Raw genomic sequence first — 12,817 nt, forward strand, 5'->3', positions numbered from 1 at the left:
AAAAAAAAAGAGCTCTTCATTATTTCTAACAGTGCAATTTAAAATAAAACCTATAAAATTTTTTCTCTTTTTTGACAACCATTTGGCAAGTGAGAAGACCACCTGAGACAGTGCTTTGTGGGCAGTTATTCAAGCCTAGCTTGCCCTGAGATTGGGAATAGGGGGGTTGCAGGAAATTATATTGAGACAACACCCTTAACAATGTACCACCACCTGTCTCACTCACTCACTCACTCACACATACACACACACACACACACACACACAGGTCTGCAAACCTCCTAGTCCAAATCCAGAGCAACCTCAACACAAAACAGGCTAGAAGCTACTCTATGATTGAAGCTAAATGCAAGAACAGAATAACAGAACTAAACCAAAGGAGGGAAGCCACACCAGGTTCCCAGCTGAGGAGGCAACATCTTAAAGACCTTCCAGATGGAGACGGTGCACTGCAGTTGTTGTAAGAGTCCATTCTAGTTGTTACGAGAAACTGAGGAAATGTCATAAGGGGGGAGAAAAAAAAAAATCTTAAACAAATTCAGTGCATTGCTCGTCCTTCTCAGGAAAAAAAAAAAAAAATCTAATCCTGTTCTCAGTGTTGCTCAGTTATATAAATGAGTCTTATAAGGTTAAGCCTGCAGTCTGGTGTATTACAAGGCTGAAGCCAAACTATTAGTGATTTTATTTTCAGTTCTTGTGGTTTAACTGAGCCATACACCTCAAGTAAAGAATAAAATGTGCAAAACAAAATCCCAAATGAGGCAGGAGGACCTAGTCTTTGCTCTGCTGTTGACTTCTGCTGCTGAAAGCATTCATTCATACAGACTGTGGTGGTTAAAACGTTGTTATTTTTCCTCTTTCATTCCGTGTTATTTAGGTGATTCTGCTGAAGTCTGGACATAGGTAGTTCTGCCCTTTGTTTGAGGAGCCATGTCCTTATGTGCCATGAATACAGAAGAATCAAGGGTGAGAGAGGAGCTTGGTAAGATGAACCTTGTCATCGTCAGTACTATCACCAGGGCTCTCGCTAATAGCAGGGTGTTTCTTTTCCCATACAGACTGAATATGTGTTCATCTGTACATATCCCACCCTCAGTAGGCTGACACAGGAAGAAGCGACACCCCAAATTAGTGACTCCGGTTTCTCTCAATGAGGGAAGGCTGGAACAGATTTGCCCAAACCAACTCTTCATATTTGTCCAAGTCTTTGTTAGATACTTTCTCTTGATGCCAACAGCACTGTGTCAGCATTGTTGTTGGAGAAAAATAACAAAGCTGAGCTTTGCAAGCAGGTTCCACTGAGTTCCCCAAGTCGGTTGGGTGAAGTTTAGGGATATGCTCAGCGTGATGGACAGGCGTCGAGCCTGCGCTCCTCTGTACGCCTTTGATGATCTGGGTTAGGATCGATCTAGAAACAACAACAAATAGCTGATGTAATATAGCCTGTAATCAAAAAATAAATGGAATATTGCTTCTCATAATGTTACCTGGTGCTTACCTCAGAGTAAAGAGGAGGGGGCTGGAAGCGGAACTCATGAATATAGGCAAAGAGAGGCCCGTCCAGCTCCTCACGAGCTGCAGGGACATCCACGCAGCTCTGCCTCTGCTCTTCTGTCACAATTTCTGCATAGCTTGGAGGAGCTGCAGAGAACAAGCCACATGTCAGCATTCATGGTAATTATATTAAAAATAGAAATATAAATTTGAGTCATGATATGAGTCATATGACCCAACCTACCCTCAGGCAGACCTATTCCCAGCCAGCTCATGCTGCACTGGCTGCTGACACTGGAGGTACGGGAGCCGAAGGGATGGAGAGGGATGGTTCCGATGACCAGGGGCAGGTTTAGGGACAGGTTAATTGCACCAGGTATGTCCACGTATACCTGACCACAGACATGAGGACACCACCAGAGGTTAGCATATGCAAGTCTTTTTGGGACATTAAACAGTAAATGAGTGCAGTAACCTAGTAAATGAATGGCTTTGGAGCTGAACATTCAGCATGAAACCAAATGTTATTTAATCATCTGTATGATATGCTAGTCAGGCCTAAATGAGCTTTGCTCTAATTCAATAATAAGGTAAAGCCCTCCCCTGGTGCCTGTGTGTTCACAGGGTAACTCAAGTCAGGTGTTACCACAAATAGTCTGGGCTAATGCTCTTAGCAGCATGCGGCGATAACCCCTGAAACAATCTAAGATCCAGATTTGGTAGTGCTAGCTGAGTCAGCCAGGTCCTTTACCAGAAGGCATACTTACTTACTTCTACAATGAAAATGATACTGAGTAATGGTGATAATAAAACACAAGAGTAATGCAAGGCGGCCATAAAAGAAAAGGCAATTGTGCTAAATGTTTAAAAAATATGAAAGTTGAAAATAGTCCAAAAACTGTAAAACTGTATTCACCATGAGTGAGTACTCCACTCTGATGATGCTACAGTCCAGAATGGAGGGTGAGACAGGTGGGATCTTCAGCATCTTGCCATTCCAGGTCTCCGTTTTGCCTGAGGACAAAGACTCTCCACGTAGGTTAGCTACCAGCTGCTTGACCTCCTTCATCTTCCCTTTGGCATAGAAGGTCTGGGTCTGGTAGATGGCTGCCTTTGGCACCACCATGCGGGATGAGCAGTTCTCGATCTCAGCAAAGATCTGGATCGACTCTCCTACAGAGTTAAAGCAGGGAGGAGAGAGGTTAGCGTAGGTTTTTATTTACACATTTCATGAATCAGCTTTTTCCCCTGGTGTGTAATTAGCAATTAATGCAATAATATACAGGCCGAGATACATCCAGTAACTTATCTCTAGCCAGAAGAGTTACTAACAAAGTTATAAGTTGCATTATTAATCCTTAACCTATTCCCACCTGGGGTGTATCCCTTCCTTTCAATTTTGGCACTTAGGGAAATAGGGCCTGAGGTGCACAACCAACAACAAAGCGTCTTGTCTTTCGTGCCGGCCTGTGGTGCCTAAAGAGGAAAAAACAAACAAACATAAATATTTAGAGTTGTCCTGTGTTTTGACCACCAACATATAAGAAAAACTTTTGTGTTGTTAGGTTGAAAATCATGTATGCATGTGTAACCGGGGTATAATAATTACACAGAATGTAACCAGGATGTAATAATTGCACAGAATGTAACCGGGATGTAATAATTACACAGAATGTAACCGGGATATAATAATTGCACAGAATGTAACCGGGATATAATAATTACACAGAATGTAACCAGGATGTAATAATTACACAACACGTTTTGGTTCATGTGCAAGTTAATTCACATGCCTGGTCAGGGATACCTCCACTCCACTAGGGCTCGCAGCTGAGCCATGCTTTTCTTTGTTGGTAGCCGGGTATAAAGAGGGGTCGCGCACCTCTTCCACTCTCTTTCCTGCATGGTGTCGAGTGGAAAGAGGTGAGCGCTCCATCCATTTGTGACTATTTTACTTTTATTGTCCACCCTGGGTCGCATGGGTAAACTTGTTGTGTGCTTTTGTTTAGGAGCGAGCTGAGCACTCACTGGAGGCAATCTGTTTTATGTTTTTTTCCTCTGTGACCAGCAATAAAGGGCCCCCGTTGAATAGCAAATGTGTCGGTCCATGTGTCCCAAGAAAACACAACGCAGCATGGCCGGTTATCAGAGGGACAGGCGAGATGGCAGGGACTAAGAGGACAGCTTTGAGACTCAAAGGCGACCGGTTACACATGCTGCTGTTATTTCTATCCATTCTGTTAAAACTAGACAACCATTTGATGTTTATCTATCCACAAGTCAGGGCTTATAGTCAAAACTGCTGATGCTTCTGAAAAGATGGAGCCAGTCACAACAAAAATAAGGAGCAAGAGACTGGAGAATTCTTTCCAGTGTTTCCCCATAATTTTGAAAATGATGTCTAGAGTGAGTCAGACCTAAGCCGTACAGTATTCTCTCTACAATTTAGGGCCTCAGCCTGCTGAAAGGATAGCCAAATCTAAGGGCTGTTTCAAAAAAAATGATTACCAGCAGTAATGGAGTGTTGATGTCAATGTGCTCAAAGACTGTAAATTCCTTCTTGGTCTTCATAGGCAGGAGCCATGGCCTGTGGAGTTCTGCCTTTACCCAGTAGCGCACGCTGCCATGCTTCCCTTCGAAAGAGGTAGCCAGAGGTCTACAGTAAAGAAGTCAGAGAGAAAAAGAAGGGAAACTGTTACATTAACTGTCAGAAGCTCGCATATGCTACAGCTGAATGATGATAAATATTTAATTTCTGGCTCAAGTGTACTTACGTCTGTGGAAGCTCGAAGCTGAATGCATACTCGTGTCTTCCTGAATGGATAGTGGTAAGTCCTTCCTCAGAGTTGTCATCCTCTGAAAAACAAGGAGGACAATAGTCCAGACACATGTATACCATACCTGGGTAAAATGCTCTACGAAGGCATCTGAAAGTCATACCAAAAAACACAGGGTGGGGGGAGACAAAAGAGAATACATGGATTTTACTATTAGGCTATATCTGTCTGAAAAAAAAAGTATGTATTTAGAGATCAGAGAAAGACTAGTATTTAAAAGGACACCAAAAATGCCAGACTGCTTAAAAAGTTCCAGAAACTGAGAATGCAAAATTGAGCTTCTATAGGACCAAGGCGCTCTATCAGCCAGGATAACTAGGCTATAACAACAATAAAAATCATAACCTACAGATAAATCTGCTTCACTAACAAGAACCAAATTATTTTCTATAAAAATAAAAAAAATAAAAACAGGGGAAGGACAGTTTTACACCGTGAAACTGCTTGTAGGATGCAGTAAGGAACACTATTACTTATCATTTGTAATATCGTGAGTGTATTCTAAAAAGGTGGGCATACAGCTGGGGATGTTTCTGCCAGCTCAGCACTCCCTTCCCCTAGCAGCAGCAGTGTGGTAAACAAGTGCGGAGCTGTCAGTCAAACGGCAGACTCCGGCAGGAGGAGACCGGCCTAAACCGGTGTGAGCAGCCTCCCACGGCCGCCCTGCTCTCATTACGCATTCACTATGCGACACTGCAGTTACTGGTGCCTCCAACTACAGCGGGTTTCTATCTTTTTATCCACTTCAGCCTCACAGGAAATTTATCTTTTGTTGAAGCATCCCTTTTGGTTTGTTTGTAGCAATATATCTCGACAATTTAAAACCAAGTTCTGCAGATGATTTTTACAATTTGCGTTAAATCCAAAAGCCTAGTCGAGACAGAATGCAGCTATCCAAAACAAGTTAAGCAGCTACACACATTGTACAATAAACTATTTGTCAATCTAATAATAAAAAGATGTGCATGAACGCACCCTAAACTAAACCCAAACCATTAATAGCATACACGTATGTAGAAATATAAACGCTCACAAGGGGCGTTTCTTACAATGAAAAACATCAAATATTCTCTGGATAAACTGCATAGATATGTCTAAAGGTGCAAACAATAAAGTCCAATGCAACCTCATTATGTTCCAGCAAATCAAATAAATATTCGTGGGCGAAGGGAAGATACAAGCAATTCAGTGGAAGAAAATTGGAAACAACGTATCAGCCTTTACTTTTATAATATTTTAAATCATATTCCTCTTTTGCAGGTGGTTTTTCTGCATTAAAAAAACTTGCAAAAATTTTCTGTCACTCTGCAGGAGAGTGACATCATTGGCCACACATGAGCACCTTAACCAATGACACAGGGACGAGCCTGTTCTTTGCTCCGCCCACTTTCCGTCCAGTTTTCTGAACAGGATTGAACCGCTTTGAACAATGGGTGGAAACTTCAGAAAAAGCTATAGAACAAACGCATAATATGATGGGGTTTGGCATTGAAAACGTATAACTAAGCTGTATATGCATCATAGCAAGTTATTCCCCAAACGTCCCGCGTCTGTACTGACAAATTTTATTTTTTCACTTGGAATACAAAAAAAAAAAAAATGGATACCTGGGCTGCTGTCATTCATTCGAACACCTTGAAACAAACAAGTGACGATGGAGCTGTATACGACCAGTATCACAAAAATCTACTTCCAGCAACGCCACCAGAACCTAAACTAAATTTTGTCTGTTATCGTCACTATTCCAAGCAGTAAACACAACAGCATCCCTCACGTAAACTCCTCAATGAGCACAAAGCGCATCTCATAGTCGGCTTCTACGAAAGTTCTGCAAAATAAATTAATAAATAAAACCACACGCTCTTACCTCTCTCGTGTCCAATTAAAATGCATTTATGATGTAGGTACTCCACTTCTTCCGTGTAGTTTTGCGTGTAGGCAGTGTTGGATCCAGCATTTCTCGATTCAGTCCAACGAACTTTTGCAAATCCTTTCGCGTGGATTTTGAGAGATTTCACACGGATTTCTCCTGTGACTTCAATGATCACCCTCCCTGAGACGCAGTCCCCGCTGGAGAAAACGGGAACATTGCTGTCATTGAGACAGTCGTAGCTTACTGTGAAGCTCTTTACCTTTCCTAGCACCATGGTGGAAAGATAGGCTACTGAGATCTTGAAATTACAAAAACAGTCTATGAAAAAATAATCGCATAGCCTATGAAAAGGGGATGCAGATTTTAGGCACTGATCAGTATCTCTGCCCTGCAAAAAAGCAGCAGGCACGATCAGTGGCTTCTTTGTGAGCAGTTCATTGAGATGTGAGAAGGCTGAATAACAGCAGTGGATGCTGTTATCATCCGCCTCTCTGCCTGTTGGTCTCCAGTTAAAGACAAGGAAACTCCCGTAGCTCAGCTCACTTTAAGGGACAGGCTGTGTGAAAAACAACCATGAGCGCATGCGCCCAACTTCACTGCCCCCACCTTCCGCCTTCTGGAATAAGGCAGAGCAGTATGGCACGCAGCCAGATGATAAGTTTGGACAAACAGCTGAAAGACTGCACAAAGAAATGTTCACAAACAGTGCGAGGCTTTAGCTTATAGGCAATTTGTTATAGGCTATATAAGATTCGCCAGTAGGCTACGTCTAGCCCCAACACATCATCCCAGCATATTTCCACGCGTTTAATTCAGAGATTCATATAAAGAATATCTGCTGATTGCAATCAAACAAAAATACACGTTTCCGATGCTCCATAATATGGTCGTTAGCTAATACAGTAACGAGCTATAAATAGTACATCACCACTGAGTCTCTTTATACAGCTTCCCGTCTTATGTCTATGCCCCCTATTCCACACATAGAGGTCTGTCTCATACATCAAGGATCACTCTACATCCTTGTGCAATCAGCTGAAAATAACAGCTGATCTTGCAAAGGCCTGCAAGATGCTTCATGTAGATTCCCTGGTGCTGTGTAGGCCTACGATTTAAGGAGGGAGATGGTGCACAAACATTCAGAAAAACGTGTATTCTTTTATTAAATATGTAGTTTTATTGTATTAAGATTAAAATGATCCATGCTCTTATGGTGAATTTGGATTTCTCATTGTGTGTAACCTGCAGCTTACGGAACAACTGAGACTCAAAACGCCATCTGGTGGCCGTCAGGGCTTCTGAAATGAGCCGCAGTATCACTTGTTGAACAGCCCTATAACTCCTGTTTTTTTGTTTGTTTGTTTGTTTGTTTGTTTGTTTTTAGCTTAACAAAGCAATTAAAGATTTCAAAAACCATCCGTTTTATTTGAATTCACTGTTTAATAGGCACCATACCACTTATCATTAGCATTTTTATGTAGTGGACATTTAAGTTACACTTCTGATACAGTTTGATTTTATCATTCACTATATAAAGCTAATACAATTTAGTTATACATTTGTGATACTCTTAGGCTATAAAATGCATCAACAGTAGTTGTCATCTCAACAGCGCCAACACAACAAAATTGTGTAGCTACAGATGTTTTTTTTATTCAAAGATGAATGGTGACCTCTAGAGTTTTCACTGTGTCATTATATGTTAAAAAGCTTTATGTGGCCTATTACAGCTATCCACTTCCTAAGCGTTTCTCTCTCTCTCAGATTAATGTTGGGAATGTCTTATATTATCTTAATAAGTTAAGTTTGTTTTCCACTTGAAAAATTCAGTTCCAGCTTCATTTCAAAGGAAACAAGACAACTCTTATTTTGAAAGCGTAACCAGGATGCTTATATTAAGTCACGTCAGACATCGTTTGCAGTTTTAGAGGAACTTTCTGAATTTCTGCTCGGATGAATCTCATCTATGATCTCATCCAGTTCATACAAATCGTTTTCTTTTTACATCTGTTCACCCAAATAGTAGGAGTCGAAACGTTATGAACTCACTAGTGTTAGCTTTGATTTTCCTCTTTCACTTTTACCGTCAAAGTTTGGGCCAAAACGGGACCACCAGACCCAACATTGTGATAGTGATGAGTGATGCATTTGTAAGTATTAAGTTATATCAGTAGCAGTGTTTTTTTAAATTGTTTAATAGACCAAAGGGGAATGGGAGAACAGGCATGCTGCCAAAGATTAAACGCCACTCAAGGATGCTTTATATATTTAATCTTTGCTTCACTATCTTAGTGGCTTGAGGTATAAATGTCACTTTTCCTGTGTTTTCAGGATGGGCGATTGACGTTTGACCCTGGCCTCAAAGTTGTGCAGCTGCCATATATAAAGTATCTCAGGGAGCTTGGTTCCACCTTCCTCAATGCCTACACCAATTCTCCAATCTGCTGCCCTTCGAGAGCTGGCAAGTGACAGCACCCTCCAGTTTGAGAGGTGTTTTGGATAATTAACATGGTCATTGAGGTGGGATAATAATGTATCTCAGCACTTTAATCTTTGTCCTCAGCTATGTGGAGTGGTCGGTTTGTTCACCTCACTCATTCATGGAACAATTACAAGTGCCTTGATGGTAATGCAACAACATGGATGGACTTGCTGGAGGCAAATGGTTATCTTACCAAGATGATGGGCAAGTTGGACTACACCTCAGGGGGTCACTCTGTCAGGTAGGCAGACACTGTACTGTCAGGGATATGGACAAAGGTGTCTGTAAATTAGAGCCTGTATCCCAGATAATTGTGGTTTCAGGTAAGAAACACCTTAATATTTCCTCATTCCCATTTACCAATATGATAAATAATTGTTAGCAACCTTCTAATGAATAATAAGCAATAACAGACTGTCCAGAGCAGTGTGAGTCATCTTTGTGGATGCTTGTCTTCAAGTTTACACTTCTCAGGTTTTGGCTCTCTGCCTGCATCTTGTTGCTGTTTGTGTGTGTTTGTGCAACTACTGCAGTAATCGGGTTGAGGCCTGGACACGAGATGTACAGTTTCTTCTGCGGCAAGAGGGCCGACCTGTTACACAATTGACTGGGAACATGTCAACAGTACGAATCATGAGAGAAGACTGGAGAAACACAGACAAAGTTACACAGTGGATCCATCAGCGAGCAGCATCCTCACACCAGCCCTTCGCTCTCTATCTTGGTCTTAATCTACCTCACCCCTATAAAACAGAGTCCCTGGGCCCCACCGCAGGAGGATCAACTTTCCTTTCCTCACCATACTGGCTCACAAAGGTATGCCTTCTCTTCATGATTTTCAAATTCACAATTATATTGTATATTTTGATTTTAAAAAATCATACTGAAATCCTCCTGCAATTCCTTTTTTACACACAGGTGTCTTTTGATCTCATCTCTGTTCCTAAGTGGCTGCCTATGGCTGCTATGCACCCTGTTGACTACTACTCCACCTACACCAAAAACTGTAGTGATGTTTTCACTGAGGATGAAGTCAAAAGCATTCGGGCCTTCTATTATGCCATGTGTGCTGAAACAGATGCCCTGCTGGGTTAGTTGACAGCAGTAATTCACAAGAAGCCAGTCTCACCTACAAGGCAGATTTAGACAGCCAACACTGAGTTTGACCCTGCAGATAGCATGAGTTCAAACCAAACAGTACTAGATCCAGTGTACTGTGCAAAAGAAAACACAAGTCAGTATTTTTGCATCTTTGATCCCAACATGGACAAAAATGTAAACACTAAAGTAAAGCAGTCTTAGACTGAGAATTTGTGAGTTTTTCACAGCCAGTGTATGACCTTGTGGTAAGAAAGGTGTGGCATAGCAGGCAACAGCAAGTAACTAGATTTTAGGTGTTTGTTGTTTCAGAACAGCCTGTTAGAACATTTGGTGACTTTCACTTAAATTATTCTGTGAAAATTCACTAAAAAGAAAATAGTAAATACTTTTTATAGGCAAAATGATATGAAAGTACCATGTAAGAGCTGTTTTCACTGCACCCTAATCATGGTGACCTCCCTTATTATAAGAAAGTAAGAAATTCCACACCATGTCTGTAGCACTCATCTCTGCATCACTAAGAGAAACATTACTGTTAAATCTTCTGTATTATCCGTATTCATTAGATTTGTTTTTTCTTTGTTCAATTTCCTACTAAAAGTTACTCAACATGTTAAACTATTAAAGACCATCTAGTCTCTCTAAAGTTCATCTCCAGAGCTTGGTAAGCAGTGAGATCCTGTTTTCCACCACACTATCCTGTCACTGCTGTTCAAATAATGCCTTTTGACTGAATTAGGTAAAAATTCAGCAGCAGCTAGATGTTTATCTCCCTTGCCCTTTGTCTCACCAGGCCAAGTGATTTCAGCTCTGAGAGAGACTGGCCTGCTTAACAACACTTTTGTGATCTTCACGGCCGACCACGGAGAGCTAGCCATGGAGCACCGACAGTTCTATAAAATGTCAATGTTTGAAGGCAGTTCTCATGTTCCACTGCTCATCATGGGGCCTGGGCTGATGTCGGGCCTGCAGGTCAACCAGCTTGTGTCTTTGGTTGACATCTATGCCACTGTCCTGGGTAAAGAATCAGAAAACAAAGGATTCAAACGTCTGTTAAATTGTCTGTTGAGGGTGGAATATACTGTAATTGTCATCAAATGGAACATCAGCACTAGTCAGTTTTCACTGTAGTATTTTAACTTCACATGTGTATTTTGCAGACATTGCTGGAATCTCAGCAGGATTTAATCTCAGTGGTCATTCGCTCATTCCTCTGCTTTCCAAGTCCAGTGCTTTTTCCCGGAAGCAATACCCAGACTGGGTATTTAGTGAATATCATGGTTGTAATGCCAATGCTTCTACATACATGCTAAGAAGTGGTCGGTGGAAATACATCGCCTATGCAGACGGACTGAGTGTCCCCCCACAGCTTTTTGGTGAGTTCCTTCTTTCTGAAACTGAACTTTAATCACACCTCAAATGCTGAGAAAAAAAACACCATAACTCTAGCACCCTTTGATTTTTCAGTTTGTTTTTATTTTTGCAGACCTTACATTGGACAAGGAAGAACTTCATAACGTAGTTCTCAAATTCCCAGATGTGCAGGCACATTTGGAGAAGCTACTGCGTAGCATTGTAGACTATCCAAAAGTTTCTACAGCTGTCCATCTTTATAATAAAAAAGCATTTGAATCCTGGCGTGATAGTCTGGGGAGAAACTACAGCCAGGTCATTGCTAATCTCAGGTGGCATGTAGATTGGCAAAAGGATGCATTAGCTAATGAGAGAGCTATTGACAGGTGGCTTCATGGCTCTTTGTGACATTTGCACAGGATACTTTACTTTAAGGTGTCTGTTATTTTATGAGTTGGTCTCACACTTTGATTAAAGTTGCACTTTCATTGTCACATCTCTGACAATGAAAGAGTCAATGGCTGGAATACTGACAAACACCAAGAAGGGAGCACAGTCCTTACATCCTTACACAGGCTTCCAGGTAAATACAGAATTAAAACCTACTTATTGTCAGCAAGTCTATCAATGGTCTGGGCCCAAAATATATCAGAGATATGTTTGCTGAGTACAAGCCTGGTAGGTGTCTCAGATCTGCAGGGACTGGTTAGCTAGTGGTGAGGGCTTTTAGCCATCATGCTGTCTACAGCTCCCATTAGAACTTAGATCTGCCCCAACTGTAGCCACTTTTAAAACTAAAGACTGTTCTTTTTTCCCCATTGCATTTAATTAATGTATGCACTTTAACTGTAGACAGACTTTATCTGCTTTTATCTTTCTTCCATTACTCAATGACCAATTGCTGTTTAGCTGACTTATAGACTCAATTGTGAATAGCACTGATTTACTGTTTAGACTGTATAGACAGTAATGGAGCAAAATTCCAGACGAAAGTAGGCCCAGCTCTGATGTTTAAGTACTAAGAGATTAGTCTTAGGAAGAAGGAAAAGGGGTAGAAAATATAATTAGAACAGTGAGAATCCACAGATTACCATAGCTGTTACAGGTCCATTTAGCAGACTGTATACACACCGATGTTTTAAATCCCCTCATCCACCCACAAAAAAAGTACACTCACCTTTGGTGTAAATTACTCAGAGGTTAGTCTTGTAAAGACTGATGAAAGGTGTACAAAATATATTGAGAAAAGTGAGAATCCACAGTTTGCCACAGCTATCCTAAACATTTTTGGGACTGTTTTGCTGATTGTACAGACAATGGTGTTTCAAATTTCTGAAGGAAAGTACACCTGCCTTTAATCAAAGGTTTGTCTTGGGAAGACTCAAGTAAAGGGGTACCAAGTATAATGAGAACAGTGAAAATCCGCAGTCTGCCACAGCTATCCCGAGAGTACTATCTGACATTAGCATGTTGCTGTTTTGGATTGTCAGGTAATTGTTGCTTTAATTTGCATTTAATATTTGAATTAAATGCATTCTAATGTTTTATCTATGTGTGTCTTTTAATGTTTTATTTTTTTGTGTGCATTGTGTTAAGCAATTTGAATTGCTTTTGTGTATGAAAATGTACTATATAAATAAACTTGTCTTGACTTTCTCAGTTGTTTTAATGTGTTTT

The 12,817-nt window shown here is 40.9% G+C and overlaps 2 protein-coding genes across 3 annotated transcripts; one reads left to right on the plus strand and one right to left on the minus strand.

Annotated features, from left to right (window-relative positions):
- Positions 1-6: 6 nt before the first annotated feature.
- arrdc3a (arrestin domain containing 3a) lies at positions 7-6,788 on the minus strand. 2 transcript variants are annotated; one of them, XM_020594550.1, is made up of 8 exons: positions 6,199-6,788; positions 4,269-4,350; positions 4,003-4,150; positions 2,868-2,970; positions 2,411-2,667; positions 1,739-1,886; positions 1,499-1,641; positions 7-1,408 (listed from the first exon to the last, which is right to left on the minus strand). In XM_020594550.1, the coding sequence occupies exons 1-8, from the start codon at positions 6,476-6,478 to the stop codon at positions 1,340-1,342; spliced, it is 1,230 nt and encodes a 409-aa protein (XP_020450206.1). In that variant the 5' UTR covers positions 6,479-6,788; the 3' UTR covers positions 7-1,339. The 2 variants fall into 2 exon arrangements, with proteins under 2 accessions (XP_020450206.1, XP_020450207.1); XM_020594551.1 differs by having other exon boundaries at positions 4,269-4,421; positions 6,199-6,319.
- Positions 6,789-7,895: 1,107 nt separating this feature from the next.
- Positions 7,896-12,713, plus strand: arsk (arylsulfatase family, member K). The gene is made up of 8 exons (XM_020594272.1): positions 7,896-8,354; positions 8,536-8,665; positions 8,768-8,927; positions 9,220-9,502; positions 9,605-9,776; positions 10,581-10,805; positions 10,948-11,163; positions 11,274-12,713. The coding sequence occupies exons 1-8, from the start codon at positions 8,244-8,246 to the stop codon at positions 11,546-11,548; spliced, it is 1,572 nt and encodes a 523-aa protein (XP_020449928.1). The 5' UTR covers positions 7,896-8,243; the 3' UTR covers positions 11,549-12,713.
- Positions 12,714-12,817: the final 104 nt, after the last annotated feature.

Source organism: Monopterus albus, unplaced genomic scaffold (assembly GCF_001952655.1).
Source record: "Monopterus albus unplaced genomic scaffold, M_albus_1.0 scaffold23.1, whole genome shotgun sequence".
Taxonomy (NCBI): Eukaryota; Metazoa; Chordata; class Actinopteri; order Synbranchiformes; family Synbranchidae; genus Monopterus; species Monopterus albus.

Excerpts from the sequence above, each read along its gene's own strand:
- arrdc3a (XM_020594550.1), bottom strand. The coding sequence starts at position 6,478 with ATGGTGCTAGGAAAGGTAAAGAGCTTCACAGTAAGCTACGACTGTCTC. Across the intron at positions 2,971-4,002 it reads TCAACACTCCATTACTGCTG|GCACCACAGGCCGGCACGAA; the intron begins GTAATCATTTTT and ends TTTCCTCTTTAG. Across the intron at positions 2,668-2,867 it reads AAGGAAGGGATACACCCCAG|GAGAGTCGATCCAGATCTTT; the intron begins GTGGGAATAGGT and ends TTAACTCTGTAG.
- arsk (XM_020594272.1), top strand. The coding sequence starts at position 8,244 with ATGAACTCACTAGTGTTAGCTTTGATTTTCCTCTTTCACTTTTACCGT. Across the intron at positions 8,666-8,767 it reads CTGCTGCCCTTCGAGAGCTG|CTATGTGGAGTGGTCGGTTT; the intron begins GCAAGTGACAGC and ends CTTTGTCCTCAG. Across the intron at positions 8,928-9,219 it reads TCAGGGGGTCACTCTGTCAG|TAATCGGGTTGAGGCCTGGA; the intron begins GTAGGCAGACAC and ends CAACTACTGCAG.